Below are 15,420 nucleotides of genomic sequence, written 5' to 3' on the forward strand. Positions count from 1 at the left end.
AGTTGGATTGCTAGATCGAGTCCAACGCTGTCATCGATCACAGCAAACGTCATGTTCTAACGCAAAGCCTCTGTGCAAGGCAATGAAACTATTCCGGGATCTCGAGGACATAACGGCCAGCAATCTTCCCTTGCTCTGTAGAACTGATCAGTATCTGCAATAAAATATAGTAGGGGTATTTGAACATACCCATGAGCTTGAAAACCTCTGGCAATTCCTTCAGAGGAACAGTCTTGTATGGGGCCTTGATCAAGCCACGCGCAAAGAAGTCAACAGCCTCGACGCCATCCTGGCGGTTGCCGACGTAGCTGCCCTTGATGTTGATCATCTTGACAACGGTGGTGAAAACGGGAGCCTTGAGGAAAGCATTGGCTGGCAAGCCGATAGCAACGATCGAGCCACGGGAACGGGCATAGTCGACCGCCTGTTGGAAAGGCTTCTCCGAGACAGCAAGAAGGAGCACAGCATGGGCACCCAGACCTCCGGGTGTAGCGGCCTTGACATCTTCGACGAGATCCTTGGACTTGGTGAAATCAATGTAGGCCTAGAAAACTCATTAGCTCAAACTCGCACCAAAGAGGCTCAAAGAAAGATGTCATACCTCAGCACCAAGCTCCTCACACATAGCACGCTTCTCATCACCGCCATCAATGGCAACAACGCGCAATCCCATAGCCTTGGCATACTGCTGAGCCAACGAACCAAGACCCCCACCAGCACCAACAATAGCAACAGTCTGACCAGGCCTCGCACCAGACTCCTTAAGACCCTTGTAAACAGTAACACCAGCACAAAGAATAGGCGCAACAGCATCAAGGGCAACCTCCTTCGGCAACTTGCACACGTGAGCCGCCTTGCCAATAGCATACTGCTGGAAGGTACCGTCGACCGTGTATCCAGACAGCTGAGCATCAGGACAGAGAGGCTCGTCAGATGTCTTGCAGAACTCGCATGCCAAGCACGATCCATTCAACCACTTGATACCCGCACGGTCGCCGATATCGATGCCCTGGGCCAATTCACCTTTGGCGACGACGATGCCTGCGCCTTCGTGGCCGCCTACCAAGGGCTGCTTGAGGGGCAGTGGCCAGTCGCCATTCATAGCGTGTAGGTCTGTATGGCAGACGCCGCTGTAGCGGACTTTTATGAGGACTTCATCGGGGCCGGGCTTTGGGACGGGGATTTGTTTGTAGACTGGTGGACCGCCCTTTTGTTCGACGACTTGGGCCCACTGCATCTTGGGGATGGTTGGTGACATTGTGACGGTTGGTGATATTGATTATAGGTGGAGTGTGATGACGTGAAGAGTAAATGAGGAGGATGTGGAAATGAAAGAAGTGGGAGAAGAATTGGGAGTTCAAGTGTGTACGTTAATAAGTGAGGATAACTGTAACGATAGGAAAGATAATGATATACAGAGGGACAGAGGGGACAGAGAAGTTCTTATACAACATGCCAATCTATGACAAGCCACATTGCCTGACCATGACCATGATATTTTCCCGGCTTCAACAGCATCCGATCGAGTGAGCCGGTTTTCCGACAATAACTACCCTGGATCAGTGGAATCAGTGCCTGTCCTTCTGTGTGGGTATCATCTACTCACTTACTTACCTAGCTAGTCCATCCGCATCCGTTTGTATACGCACCCTTCCTCCCTGATCACGCCCAGCCGCCTAGACCTCGCACAATAGAGCTTCATCGGGGATTGACAGGGTTAATCACTCGGATTCATTCCACAGTATCGGCATCGGTCGGAGAGAAAGATGTCAGCCACTCCATATTCCTCCATACCACAGACCCCGGTCTCACCTGCAGGCCACAGGGACTTAGTGCAGCGCCTACAGCCCCTCCTTTTGATACTTAAAAAAACCTGATCTGGAAAGAGGACCGAATGGACGTTTGGATATGATTTGACTGCGCCGGATCCGATTGACCTACTTTACGCCCATGTTATGCTGGGGCGGAGTGGAAGACGTCACCACCGGGCATAAGTACCAGGATCGCCACTGTGTTTCATGCTCAAGGGGTAATTAGGAGCTCGATTTTGTGGTATTAGGAGGTGGATTATCATTTGAAGGGGAATCAGACGATAGATATATTCCCATTACCTTGGTGTGCGAACACCTTGGGGGAATCGCGATCTTATGACTGTGGATCCGATCTGGGCTGATGGCATGCAGACATGTCGGACTCGGGGGGTTTGGCTGAATTTTAGGTGTGTCTCTGTGTCTACTTAGGTGATGCTCTATCTTGGAGCTATTGTAACTTGAGTACAAATCATGCATGCCATCTGCCCCTGCTGAGACAGATGCTGTACCAGGTATATATAGCCGGAATATAATTAGGATAGGTTGCTAGAGATAACAGTTAGATATTTATTCTGACCCTGATAGCGTCGGTGTCCTTGACTCCTTCGAATTGGACTACACTGTAGCTACAAAAGGGACTAAAATTGGGAGTTGGTGTGGCCTAATAATCGCGCAAATGATAAGACACCCGAATCTCACGATCTCATTTCTCGGAGGCATATTTCGAGATGGCAATACCTGACTAGCTAAACCATTACCGCCGTTAGCTTCTGAACGGAATTCAAGTGGTCAAGGTGTCGTATGTCTGTGCATTACCACCACCTCCTCCTCTCCACCTCCGAGCTTAAGTGTGTTTGTATGGACTCGGAACTGAGATCGGAGCAGTGGGTGTCGACGGGAAGCAGGAAAAAAGGACGGAAGATTCCAAACAATAGAAAGAAAGACAGAAAAAGCATCACAACTGAACAGTCAAGCAAAAAAGGGTTGTGGTAAACACCGGATCTAAGCCCCGGCTGATACCCCAGACGAAGCGATTCAGAAGGAAAAGAGCAACTCCCCTTTCTCCCCCTCTCCATGTCCCGACTCCATCGTCGTCTCATCGACAGTTTGTCAACTTCTTCAACTTTTCTGTTTCCTCCCACGTTCTCCAACCTCCGGCCCCCCCCTCTCCTCCCTGCATCTCGCCTAGGCCCAGCCGCGCATTCTCTTTCTTGGGCTCCACGGAAACTTCCTCTCCTGCATCTTCCCACCACAAACGAACCCATCCGCCCATCAGGTATTTCTGCCCTGCTTTCTTTCTCCATCCCCTTCTTTCATCAACCAACACTCCGAAACCACACCTACACCTATGAACCAAACCCACTGACGTCGCGTCCACGCTAGGCCTCCGAACCCCCTTGACTGGTGTCTTTGGTACCCAGTGTTTCTCCCGCGTGCCTCAATTCCTTGGACCCCAGCTCCTCCCGAGTGACCAAGTCTTCGACGCGCTCGACCCGCACCGGGGACCGCGGCCATCATGACGGGCGCTCCGCCGTACAACGCCCAGTCCCCGACTCAGCAGCATCGGTACGCTGCCTACAGCTCGCCCAACAAGAACCATCAGTATTATCCAAACAATGAACAGCCGCCGCCGCAGTTTCACCAGCACCCGCCGCAGACACCTCCCGCATTCCCTCCGTCTGTCGCGCGAAGCCCTCACTTTTCAAACGCGTCCCCAATGCCCTCTGCGCTGCAACCACCCTTGAACGGAACTGCGCCACCGCAACCCCCTCATCCGGAATCTTCGTCGCATTACCAGGGACATTCAGCTGGGGGCCAACTTCCACCACCGCGCCCTTACCCGGCCTCCGTTCATCCCGGCAACGGCATCTCGCCTTACGGCACATCGCATGGCCATCCGTCCAGCCGCCCAGAAGGCCATTCGCAATCTCCGACTAGAGAATCCGAGTCTCCATACCACGTGAGAGGCAATGGAGTCTCATATGGGCATTCGATGATGCGAGAGCCGAGACCTGTTTCGCCCCAGGAAACCGTACGAATCATCCAGTTTACCCCATTGATTTGTGATTTACTGATCTTTTCTTCACTTAGAAGCCTACTAGAGCTGCCGATCCGATGTCTTTCGCCAGTATCCTGTCCGGACCGTCAGAGGAGCAGCCTGCGAGAAAACCGTCTCCTCCGCCTGCCCCCATGGCTGTTCCCGCACCTCACACACCCTCCATGTACGAACACAGACACATGGACCACCTTCATGCACCCGGGAACTTGTATCCTAGGCCCGAGAAAAGGGTGATGGAACCCTACATGGATGGCCCCAGAGGACCACACGCCCCTAACGGGTTCGCCAAACCCGAATCGGAACTGAATAGCATGGTCCCTCGTCCACCCCCTCGCAAGCCATTCCCGCCTGGCGTTGACTTGGAGCAAGTCAACCGCGCTGCGGCTGAGATCGATCAAGCTGAAAAGAGTGATGTTGAAGATGCTAGCTTCGATGCGGAACTCGGGCGATATCGCGAGAAGGGCTACAAACGCTCATTGGATGGCAGCCGTGCAGAGCAAATCCGGAGAAAGGTAGGCATTCAGGCAGTCTTCTTTTACCGTATGTACTAACGTGTGATTAGCGCCGTCGCAACGAGTTCCTGGCCGACCTTGCCAGATCCTTTGAAAAGCAGGCCATCCTTGGCAACGAACGATTCCGAGCACTGAATGAAGGTGCCGTCATGGCCGAAGTTCAACAGAAGGAGGTACAGGATGAGAAGGAGCGCAAAAAGGACATGCAGCGGAAGCGCCGCCGTGAAAACACAGTGCGCCAGGAAATGCAAAAGAAGCTGGAGGCCGAGCGCAAGGCAAGCAAGGCTCTAGAGCCTGGCGAGAAGGCCAAGTTCTTGCGCGAAGCCGAGCGAGCGCAAAAGAAGATCCGAACCACGAAGCGCGCCCTGGAGGGTGGCAACGCTGCGGATGAGCTCGGCGAGGTCACTCCCTTGGCTCCTAACCTTGAAGGCGGGACCGTCAGTCAATTCCATATTGGCCGTTCTTCTCCCAGTCGGCGTCGGTCAGGCCGTGCTGGCCCTAGTACTCGCCCAAAGAAGTCCAAGGAGCAGAAGGAGCGCGAAAAGCAACTTGCCGAGGATGCTTGGATGGACGGCTACGGCGACGAGTTGTACCTCACCCCCAGGAGGGATGCCGGGGCCTCGAAAGAGGGTACTCCAATGTCCCAATTGCACTACGACAGCAAGGGCTACAACCAGATCTATGAGCAAATTTGGCGTGATATCGCACGCAAGGATATTCCCAAAGTCTATCGCATCAAGACCACTTCTCTCTCCACCCGCCAAGAGAATTTGCGCAAGACAGCGCAATTGGCCAGCAAGCAGTCCCGCAAATGGCAAGAACGCACGAACAAGAGCACCAAGGACACCCAGGCCCGTGCCAAGCGTACCATGCGTGAAATGATGTCCTTCTGGAAGCGTAACGAGCGTGAGGAACGTGACCTGCGCCGCGTGGCCGAGAAGCAGGAGCTCGAATCGGCCAAGAAGGCCGAGGCGGACCGTGAGGCCAACCGACAGAAGCGAAAGCTCAACTTCCTTATTTCGCAGACCGAGCTGTACTCCCATTTCATTGGGCGCAAGATCAAAACCGATGAGGCGCAGGGAGACGGTGCTGTCGCAGCTACCGGGGAAACTGTTCAACCAGGCAAGGAATCAGCACACACAGTCAACCTCCCCGACAGCGTAGCCAATCCCAATGCCAAGTCTACCGCTTTTGAGGACCTCGACTTCGATGCTGAAGACGAAACTGCTCTTCAGCAAGCCGCCATGGCGAATGCACAGAACGCCGTGCAGCAAGCTCAGGACCGTGCTCGTGCCTTCAACCAGGAGGGTGATAACATGGCTGCCTTTGATGACGGCGAAATGAACTTCCAGAACCCGACTAGTCTGGGTGACATTGAGATCTCTCAACCCACCATGTTGAATGCCCAATTGAAGGAGTATCAGTTGAAGGGCCTCAACTGGCTTGTTAACTTGTACGAGCAGGGTATCAACGGTATTTTGGCAGATGAAATGGGTCTGGGTAAAACCATCCAGTCCATCTCAGTCATGGCGTACTTGGCAGAATTCCACAATATCTGGGGTCCCTTCCTGGTCATTGCACCAGCATCCACCCTACACAACTGGCAGCAGGAGATCACTCGTTTCGTACCGAACCTCAAGGTTCTGCCGTACTGGGGTAATGCCAAGGACCGTAAGATCTTGCGAAAGTTCTGGGATCGAAAGCACATCACCTACAACCGTGATTCGGAATTCCACGTTCTAGTCACCTCTTACCAGCTCGTCGTTCTTGACGCTCAGTACTTCCAGAAGGTGAAGTGGCAGTACATGATTTTGGACGAAGCTCAAGCTATCAAGTCTTCTCAAAGTTCGCGATGGAAGAACTTGCTGGGTTTCAGTTGCCGTAACCGTCTGCTCTTGACTGGTACGCCAATCCAGAACAACATGCAAGAATTGTGGGCTTTGCTTCACTTCATTATGCCTACTTTGTTTGATTCCCATGATGAGTTCAGTGAATGGTTCTCCAAGGACATTGAGTCCCATGCTCAGAGTAACACCAAGCTCAACGAGGATCAGCTCAAGCGTCTTCACATGATCTTGAAGCCTTTCATGCTGCGCCGTGTGAAGAAGAACGTCCAGCAAGAACTTGGTGACAAGGTCGAGAAGGACATCTTCTGTGACCTGACTTACCGCCAGCGTGCCCTGTACGCCAACCTTCGCAACCGTGTCAGCATCATCGATCTCATTGAAAAGGCTGCCACCGGTGATGACACTGACAGCAGCACGTTGATGAACTTGGTTATGCAGTTCCGAAAAGTGTGTAACCACCCCGATCTTTTCGAGCGTGCAGAGACCAAGTCTCCATTCTCTGCTGCTTACTTCGCGGAAACTGCTTCTTTCGTGCGCGAGGGAAGCTTTGTTGATGTACGATATTCGACTAAGAACCTGATCGATTACGAATTGCCGCGTCTGCTGTGCAGTTCTACTGGCCGACTTGATATTCCTGGCTCTGATAACCCTCGTGCCGGTTTCCAGAACAAGTACCTCTCACAGCTGATGAACGTCTGGACGCCTGAGAACATACAGAAGAGCGCCAAGGAGAACGGCGCATTCTCCTTCCTACGTTTCGTTGATACCTCCGCGGGAGAAGCCAGCGAGCTTTCACGTCTTGGTCCCTACGAGCGCGCTGCTCGTCGTCGTGGCAAGTCAAACAGACTCTCAGGCTTGAATGTTCTTTATGACGAAGGCGAAGACAAGGAGAACTCAGTGCTCTCCCATTCTATGTTGAATATTGTTGAACGAAATGATCGCAGTGCTGTACGAGATATTGCTGTTGAGGGTCGGATGCGAGACTTGATGACCGTCTCCCGTTCGGCATTTGAGGACCAAGGCCTACACCTAATTGAGCCATGTGCTTCTCCCAATGCTTCAGCGCCCCCTGTTACTGTGTCATCGTCTGGTCAACAAGCATCGAGAGAATTCAACGACGCTTTGTTCAATGTATCTGTCCGCCAAGCGCTGTCTGCCCACTCTAGCAGACAACTCGAGGAACAGATCCTCGCCCAAAAGCTGGACCCTACGCCTTACTCTCAGCCACCTATGCTGCCAGCTCCGCTCTCACTTAAGGGACGTTACAACCACATCGAGGTTCCCTCGATGCGTCGCTTCGTGACGGACTCGGGCAAGCTGGCCAAGTTGGACGAGCTATTGCGAGAGCTCAAGCCCGGTGGCCACCGTGTGCTTTTGTATTTCCAGATGACGCGCATGATCGATTTAATGGAAGAGTACCTGACATACCGCAACTACAAGTACTGTCGACTGGACGGAAGCACCAAGCTGGAAGACCGTCGCGACACTGTCGCCGATTTCCAGGCAAACCCCGAGATCTTTGTCTTCTTGCTGTCGACCCGTGCTGGTGGTCTTGGTATCAACTTGACTGCCGCCGATACTGTTATCTTCTACGATTCCGATTGGAACCCGACTATCGATTCACAGGCTATGGATCGTGCTCATCGTCTGGGTCAAACTCGCCAGGTTACAGTCTACCGTCTTATCACCCGTGGCACCATTGAGGAACGTATTCGCAAGCGTGCCTTGCAAAAGGAAGAGGTGCAGCGTGTCGTTATTACTGGAGGTGCTTCTGGCGGTGTCGACTTCAACACCCGTGCTCGCGAGAACCGCACCAAGGATATTGCCTTGTGGCTTGCCGACGACGACGAAGCCGAACTCATCGAACAGAAGGAGAAGGAGGCTATCGAACGTGGCGAGACCCTTGGCGCTAAGGGCGGAAAGAAGGCTGCTGCGAAGCGCAAGCGTGATCTTACCCTGGATGACATGTACCATGAAGGTAAGACTAATCCCCCAATCCTGATTTGGAAATTGAATACTAAATAACCAACTTATAGGCGAGGGTAACTTCGACGACGCTAGTGCAAAGCCATCAGGTGCTGCCACCCCTGCAGAAGAGCCCCTCGATACGCCATCAGCAACACCAGCAAAGCGCGGCCGCGGCCGTGGTCCAGGCAAGGGCACATCAAAACGTGCCAAGACGACAAAGGAGCGTCTGCGCCTGATTGACGGCGACGGCGGCCTCGATTAACTCAAAAAACAATGACTGTCAATTAATGCAAATCGGGTCCGGCGTTCATGTCAAAGCTTCTGTATCTGTCTCTGTCTTCCATGCCTGTCTCTGTGTTCTTATTTTTACTTCCTTTTAACCGTGCTGATTACTGGCTGCTACCATTCTTTTCCCACCTGTTTTTCCTATATCATCTTCTTTTTTATCGTCTTTTTCTTTTTCTTTTCGCTTCTCTTTCTCGATTGGCAGACACGCATGTGAACATGTGAAAACCTGCTTTGTATTATCATACAACCCCTTGACGTTGACGTTGGCTATGCTAAGTTCCGGACTGGCAATGTTGGATTCTGGACGTTTGAGTTCTTCGAAAGCCGATCTTGGTGTGATGGGCCAAGAGAAATGGATTCTGGATTCGAGATGGAAAGATGGACGTTCACAGTTTTAGACCTGTCTTGATCCTTGCTTGATGTGGTGTGGTATTCTGTGTCTAGGTGTGAAAGGTCTCGGTGTGATTTGATTATGTTAAGGGGTCTTTTTTTTCCTTCTTATTTTCTTTCTACATTGTTCTTTTTTCACTTTTTTTCCTTTCCTCATTTGAGGCTCAAAAGGGCGTCGAAGATGTTTTAGTTTGGTTATGAGTGTCAATGCATTGCTTTGATGTGCTCGTATACTTTTGCTTCTTGTGAGGTTTCGCTCTTCGGTTCTTTAGGACATCTTGAAGGGTTGTCTGCATCGCTAGATACTTAGACGGCTAGTTGTAGTAACCCCAATGACAACAAAGCACAAGAGGGTATGCTCACTATGAAAGCAGTAAGTACATCATGCAGCTTAAAAGCCAAGGCTTCATTTCAATTGCTCATCTCTCTTCATCACAAGTCTTATTCCAACGCTATCTGTAGATCAAGGGCAACATGCATATTTGAAACAGTCTTATCATTGACCACACGACTTCAGCAAGCGGTCCGCATTTTTCAAGGCGGTTTCTCAAAACCCAGATGTCCTTTGACAATGACCAACCCATTCTTTTTAAATAGTGGCCCTGGTTTTACGCTTCCCCTGGCAGTCATCACCGATTGACTGGTAATACTTCAGGCAACCTTGCGCATCCCACATTCATTGTATTCTTCTTCTCCTGTCTTGTAATCTGGCTCTATTACATGTATCCGCCTTGGGTTGGAAGCATCAGATTTACATTTCTAAATTGTATTGCCCACATGCATCAGCTACCCAGTCTTCCTAGTAACGATGATATCTCATAGCCTTATTCATCTCTGAGCCTTGACACCTAGCAAGGCCTCGGCATTCCTAAAAGCAAACTTCTCCAAATCCTCCCCGGCGATCAATCCACTCTCCCTAATCCTCTCAAAAAACTCCAACCCCTTCTCATTCATTGAAAAAGGATAATCAACGCTATACAGAACGCGATCAATACTGGTAGTCTGCAAAAGACAAGCCAAAGGCGGCAGTGCAAACATTCCACTAGTAGTAACCCAGATATTACTATTCCAAACCTCCTTAAACGACCTCTGTCTCCCCCATCGCGAAGAAACGAGCATAACCCTTTCCAACTGAAACGGTAACATCTCTCCCATATGCCCAATAACAATCTTCAACCGCGGAAACCGATCAAACAGCCCACTAGCATAAAGTCGTAGGATATGCGTCGCCGTCTCAGAATGCCATCCCCATCCATATGCACTCAATGCCACGGCAACTGAGTCATCGTAATTGCCTTTGTAGTACTCAACCGTCTCCTCAGTTGCCCATGATGGATGGATGTAGATAGACACATTAAGTTCCTGAGCTTTCTCGAATACCGTCCAGAACTTTTCGTCGTCGTAGAATTGTCCGTTGATATGGTTGTCCACCAAGGCGCCCACGAACTCGAGCTCGCGCGTGCACCGTTCCAGTTCGGCTGCTGCGGCTGGAGGGTCACTCATTGGTAGAAGGGCGAAGCCTGCGAGGCGGGTTGGGTTTTTGGAAATCGAGGCCGCGAGATCATTGTTCACCTCTTTGCAGAGTGATGCTGGGTGGGTTCCTGGGGCGTGGGAGAGGACTTGGAGGGTGATTTGGCCCCTGTCTAGGTCTTGAATTCTTTCTTCGTTGATGTTGTCTAGCTTGCGGACTATCTGGGGTGGGAAATTGGCGAATTCATCGTGTGTGCTTGCTTCTCGGACCTTAGGGGAAAGGTAGTGTTCTTCGAGGGTGATGAAGGGTAGCATGGTGGTCTGTCGGTGGTTGTTGGCAGGAAGAATGAAGGAAGAAGTTGTACAGTTTTGGAATAATACAAAAACAGGACTTCAATCGTTCACCTGTGGTGTAATGAGGTCGGGAGCTCTTTAACACGTTGGATTTACTGTCGGTGGCGTCAATCTTTGCTATACCCGTCCGAGCTCCGAGCCCTAAGTCCGAAACTGTGGAGTCGATCATTACGATAAAGATCATCTCACGTCAGATGAAATGTGTATCAAATTTCTTAGATAATTTCAAGTCAGTATCTTTACCACGTCAGAAAGAGTGACTCTCGTTGCTTTGCTTCAAGTGCGTTTCGAGTGGAAGCGTAGGCGTTACGGTCATGGGTCCTCTTAAGGCTGGCTCTACATGTACATGATTCAGCAACCATCTCAAAAGACCCACAATCCTAAGCTCCTGAAATTAGCACAAAATGGGATAAAAGAGACCAAAGAAAGGCAAAACCAATGTGTCCAATGACAGTCGTTCTGAGTGTTTCGTGTGGAACATATTCGAACATTTTGCAGTACCATTGTATACAGTTAGGACTTCGGTTATATGGAGCTACTAGTGAGACTACTTGGGCGTTCAAAAAGGTGATGATCTGGTGGCTGTCTGCCTTTGCATACGCATATGGCGGAGAGTAGGTAAACGCTTCCAGCGACAACTCCCGCTCGGAAGGGGAAGGGGGCAAGAAAGCAGACATGGATTAAACCCAGACTAAATATAATTATCAGGACACTAGAACACGTGAACCGGAGATTTATCGATGAAAAACACAAGTTTGTAAGGAGTGACGGCAGTAATTTCTCAAAGGCGCCAGTCATGAACCATGAGTACAAAAGATAAGCACAAGGCAGAATTTGGGCGCCAATGCCGGCCAACAGTCCAATAGTCCGATCAACGATGCCAAAAAGGCTTCAGCGAGGACATACTCAAAAACCATCAAGCGGGGATACAGTATGGGAAATCAGAGTGAATTCAGCTTGTTCTCATTCGAGACGACAAGCAAAAAGCAAAAGCTCAAATACCAAAGTTAGTAGGAAGCTGAGAAAAAGGTTCTTCAGGCATCTTAGACAAATACGAAAAGATGGAACCCCCACGCCGCTTGGTTGCATTCCCAACCAAGCGGCGCAGCCCTTCCCAGGGCCGACGTGTCTCCTCCCCCTCAAGGGGATCAGCCCCTTGAGGGGGAGGAGGCACCATAGCTGAGCTCTTGTATGAGGCTTCTGCGAGGGATTGCTCTCGTCTAATACCACTCAGCTACTGGGGCCGTTCGCTGAGGTAGGAGCCCTTATTTACGTTGATACCATGCCCATTTCCAAAACAGGAAATTTCTCGATTGTTGTACGCGTCAGGGATCGAATCCGGTCTCTTGCTTTAGTATTTGCTTTTTTAATTCAGACTACCAACACTCATCTTCGTACTTTGCCACCAGATCAGTGAGCCTGAAGGGTGATCAAGACTTCATTGTTGATATTGTGGCGATCGCTGCCTAGCACGCTATTCTCACGTGAAGCATATACCAGACCTGACAGACTTGACAGACTTAGCATTTCAGCGTTCAAATGGTAATTATGGACTCGTAAACCACACCAAAGACCAGGAGGACTACGACCGCTATTGGATTCTTGGTGCTTTGTCAAGCTTCAAGCCTTGGTTGTTTCAAGAGAGCCTCAGCCAGCGGCTCCCACACAGACAATATGAACTTCGATTGGGATTCAACCATCCTCAATGAGATTCCATCTTCATAATTCCTAACATTTAACGAATCGGGGGAGGCGAACTTCCACTACGCATGTACTCCGGATAAAGTGTTGATCAGTGGATTGGATCCACTCTGGAGATCTGCACGGGTCCTGTTTGCATCTTCTCCGTGCCCTGTTTGTCAGGCATATATTCATCGTATCACGTGCCTTTCACGTGCCTGTCACCTTGCCACGTCGGGAAGGGACATCCGTGCCTCAGTTCCTCAACCAACCAAACGCCCGCATTTCTAAGCCGATTACCGGATGACTCAGCCCTCCCCCGCCCAGACCGATTTCTTCTTCAAATGTGGTCCCGCCGGGCTCTCGGGCTTTGATCTTGTGTCTTCCTAAATCTCCAGGAACCCTCCTCAGGAACCCTTGTTACGGTTCTACTTTCACTTCATTTTGCTTCAATCCAATCATGGAGGCTCTTTTGCAACAGTCTCGCTCTATGTGCCCTTTCCTTAAGCGGACTTCGCCTACCACCTTGCGCACGCTCTCAACCGCTACTCGTCCGAGCAGCAGCCCTGGAGGTGGCACTATGTCCAATCTCCAAGTCCTGGGCCGCCGATGCCCGGTCATGAGCAAAGCTCTCGCTGTCCAGAGCGCCCGCCTTCACGGTACCAAGCGCTTCACCTCTTCCGCCGCTGGAATTGCTGGCATGCAGCCTCTGCGCGCACCGACTGGCAAGCGAGCATTGCACACTACCGGAGGTCATCCCGCCAGTTTGGCTTCGGGGGGATACGAGAAGAATGAGCGAGGTAAACTCAATTTCTCCAAGCCTTGTGCTTCGATTAGTTTCTAATCTGACTGCAGGACGCCCTGGTCTGAACAACCCGATTCGCTCGCCCCCTGCCGCCGCCGAGGCCGCGGTCCGCGGTCCCCGCCCTGAAGCACCTACTAGCGGTCGTTATAACTACAATAACTTCTATAACACCGAGTTGGACAAGAAGCACAAGGACAAGTCCTATCGGTACTTCAACAACATCAATCGTCTCGCCCAGGAGTTCCCTCGGGCCCACACTGCTTCTGCCGAGGAACGTGTGACTGTCTGGTGTTCAAATGACTACCTCGGCATGGGCCGCAACCCGCATGTCTTGAACTCGATGCACAAGACCCTCGACACCTATGGTGCAGGCGCAGGCGGCACCCGTAACATCTCGGGTCACAACCAGCATGCTGTCGCACTGGAGGACACGCTCGCCAAGTTACACGGAAAGGAGGCTGCTTTGGTATTCAGCTCTTGCTTTGTTGCTAACGATGCCACCCTCGCTACTCTCGGTAGTAAGATGCCCGACTGTGTTATTCTTTCTGACAGTCTCAACCATGCATCCATGATCCAGGGTATCCGCCACTCTGGCGCTAAGAAGATGGTTTTCAAGCATAATGACTTGGAGGATCTCGAAGCCAAGTTGGCATCATTGCCACTACACACCCCCAAGATCATCGCTTTTGAATCCGTCTACAGCATGTGTGGATCCATTGCACCTATTGAGGAGATCTGTGATCTCGCCGAGAAGTACGGCGCCATCACTTTCCTGGATGAAGTCCATGCCGTTGGGATGTATGGTCCTCACGGAGCTGGAGTTGCGGAGCATCTCGATTACGATGCCTACGCATCCCAGGATACCACTTCTCCTCAAAGTACCAAGGGCACAGTCCAGGACCGTATTGATATTATTACCGGTACCTTGGGCAAGGCCTACGGCTGTGTCGGTGGATACATTGCGGGCTCGGCAGCCATGGTTGATACCATCCGCTCCCTCGCCCCGGGATTCATCTTCACCACTTCTCTCCCACCCGCAACCATGGCCGGCGCCGATACTGCTATCCAGTACCAATCCCACCAACCCCGTGACCGTGTTCTGCAGCAACTGCATACCCGCGCAGTGAAAACGGCTCTTAAGGATCTGGATATTCCTGTGATTCCCAATCCATCCCACATTGTCCCTCTCCTTGTCGGTGACGCCGAGCTTGCCAAGCAGGCCTCCGATAAGCTTCTCGAGGAGCACGGCATCTACGTGCAGGCAATCAACTACCCCACCGTTCCTCGCGGTGAGGAGCGTCTGCGCATCACCCCTACTCCAGGCCACGTCAAGCCCCTGCGCGAGCACCTGGTCCAGGCTGTTCAGGCTGTTTGGAATGACCTTGGTCTCAAGCGTGCTAGTGACTGGCAGGCTCAGGGTGGATTTGTCGGTGTTGGCGTCGAAGGCGCCGAAGAAGCCAACCAGCCCATCTGGGAGGACGCTCAGCTGGGTCTGCAGGCTGGCGAGTCTGTCGAGGCTGCTGTTACTCGTGAGTTTACCGAGGCAGCTGCCCAGGTCACTCAGCCTCTTTTGAAGACCGCTACCCCTCTGACCGAGAAGGCCCACTCGGCGATGTCCTCCATCTCTATTGGAGTAGTCGCCTAAACGTTTGGCACTCGAATAGTTTCGGTTTTTGGGGTAAGATCTTCTTCATTATTCCCGTCCATTCTTTTACTATAATATCCAGGCGAGCGGGGTTATGCATCCGCCTTGCAAATATCCCAAACCTGTTGATTCTATTCATGTTTTGTGTCTGCTATTTGCATGAGATGTATTATCTCTTGTCATAGACTTGAACTTGTATATTTGTGTCATTTGGTTCTTTGCCAGACACATTGGGTTTACTGTTGTATCTACATGTACTTTGCTAAGTGTCAAGTTGAGAAGTAGACCATATTTGAATTGAATGAAAAAGGTTGAAGAGGGTTCTATTTTTATCTGGTGTAATATCGTACATTTGTGTAGTTTGTACCAAACTATCGATCTATAATTGGTGTAGTTGGGGCATCTAACATTTGTTTGGCTGTTCGTTCACTTTTGAGAACCATGCATTTGTGAAGATATGGCTTCACTGCAATACCCGAAATATATATTCACTCAGCCGGTTTGTAACACCTCTTGCAAACTTTAGTCAAAGACCTAGAAGCCATTATCAATTCTTTCTCCATTTTCCCACGCTCATTTACATGATCAAAC

General features: G+C 51.0%; 4 protein-coding genes across 4 annotated transcripts; 2 read left to right on the forward strand and 2 right to left on the reverse strand.

The window, feature by feature from the left end:
- Positions 1-88: 88 nt before the first annotated feature.
- Positions 89-1,258, reverse strand: N7508_001962 (zinc-dependent alcohol dehydrogenase; the record flags this gene model as incomplete). The annotated part of the gene is made up of 3 exons (XM_058460028.1): positions 89-135; positions 190-544; positions 602-1,258. 3 exons carry the CDS (start codon positions 1,256-1,258, stop codon positions 89-91), a joined length of 1,059 nt encoding a protein of 352 aa, XP_058323560.1.
- Positions 1,259-3,327: 2,069 nt separating this feature from the next.
- ino80 (chromatin-remodeling ATPase INO80) lies at positions 3,328-8,459 on the forward strand (the record flags this gene model as incomplete). Its single annotated transcript, XM_058460029.1, has 4 exons — positions 3,328-3,843; positions 3,903-4,382; positions 4,433-8,207; positions 8,266-8,459. The coding sequence occupies 4 exons, from the start codon at positions 3,328-3,330 to the stop codon at positions 8,457-8,459; spliced, it is 4,965 nt and encodes a 1,654-aa protein (XP_058323561.1).
- Positions 8,460-9,703: 1,244 nt separating this feature from the next.
- Positions 9,704-10,660, reverse strand: N7508_001964 (amidohydrolase family protein; the record flags this gene model as incomplete). The annotated part of the gene is made up of 1 exon (XM_058460030.1): positions 9,704-10,660. One exon carries the CDS (start codon positions 10,658-10,660, stop codon positions 9,704-9,706), a length of 957 nt encoding a protein of 318 aa, XP_058323562.1.
- Positions 10,661-12,839: 2,179 nt separating this feature from the next.
- Positions 12,840-14,829, forward strand: hemA (5-aminolevulinic acid synthase HemA; the record flags this gene model as incomplete). Its single annotated transcript, XM_058460031.1, has 2 exons — positions 12,840-13,179; positions 13,235-14,829. 2 exons carry the CDS (start codon positions 12,840-12,842, stop codon positions 14,827-14,829), a joined length of 1,935 nt encoding a protein of 644 aa, XP_058323563.1.
- Between the last annotated feature and the right edge of the window lie 591 nt (positions 14,830-15,420).

This window comes from Penicillium antarcticum (assembly GCF_028974205.1).
Source record: "Penicillium antarcticum strain IBT 31339 chromosome Unknown utg000002l_segment0_segment0, whole genome shotgun sequence".
In the NCBI taxonomy this organism is placed as follows: domain Eukaryota; kingdom Fungi; phylum Ascomycota; class Eurotiomycetes; order Eurotiales; family Aspergillaceae; genus Penicillium; species Penicillium antarcticum.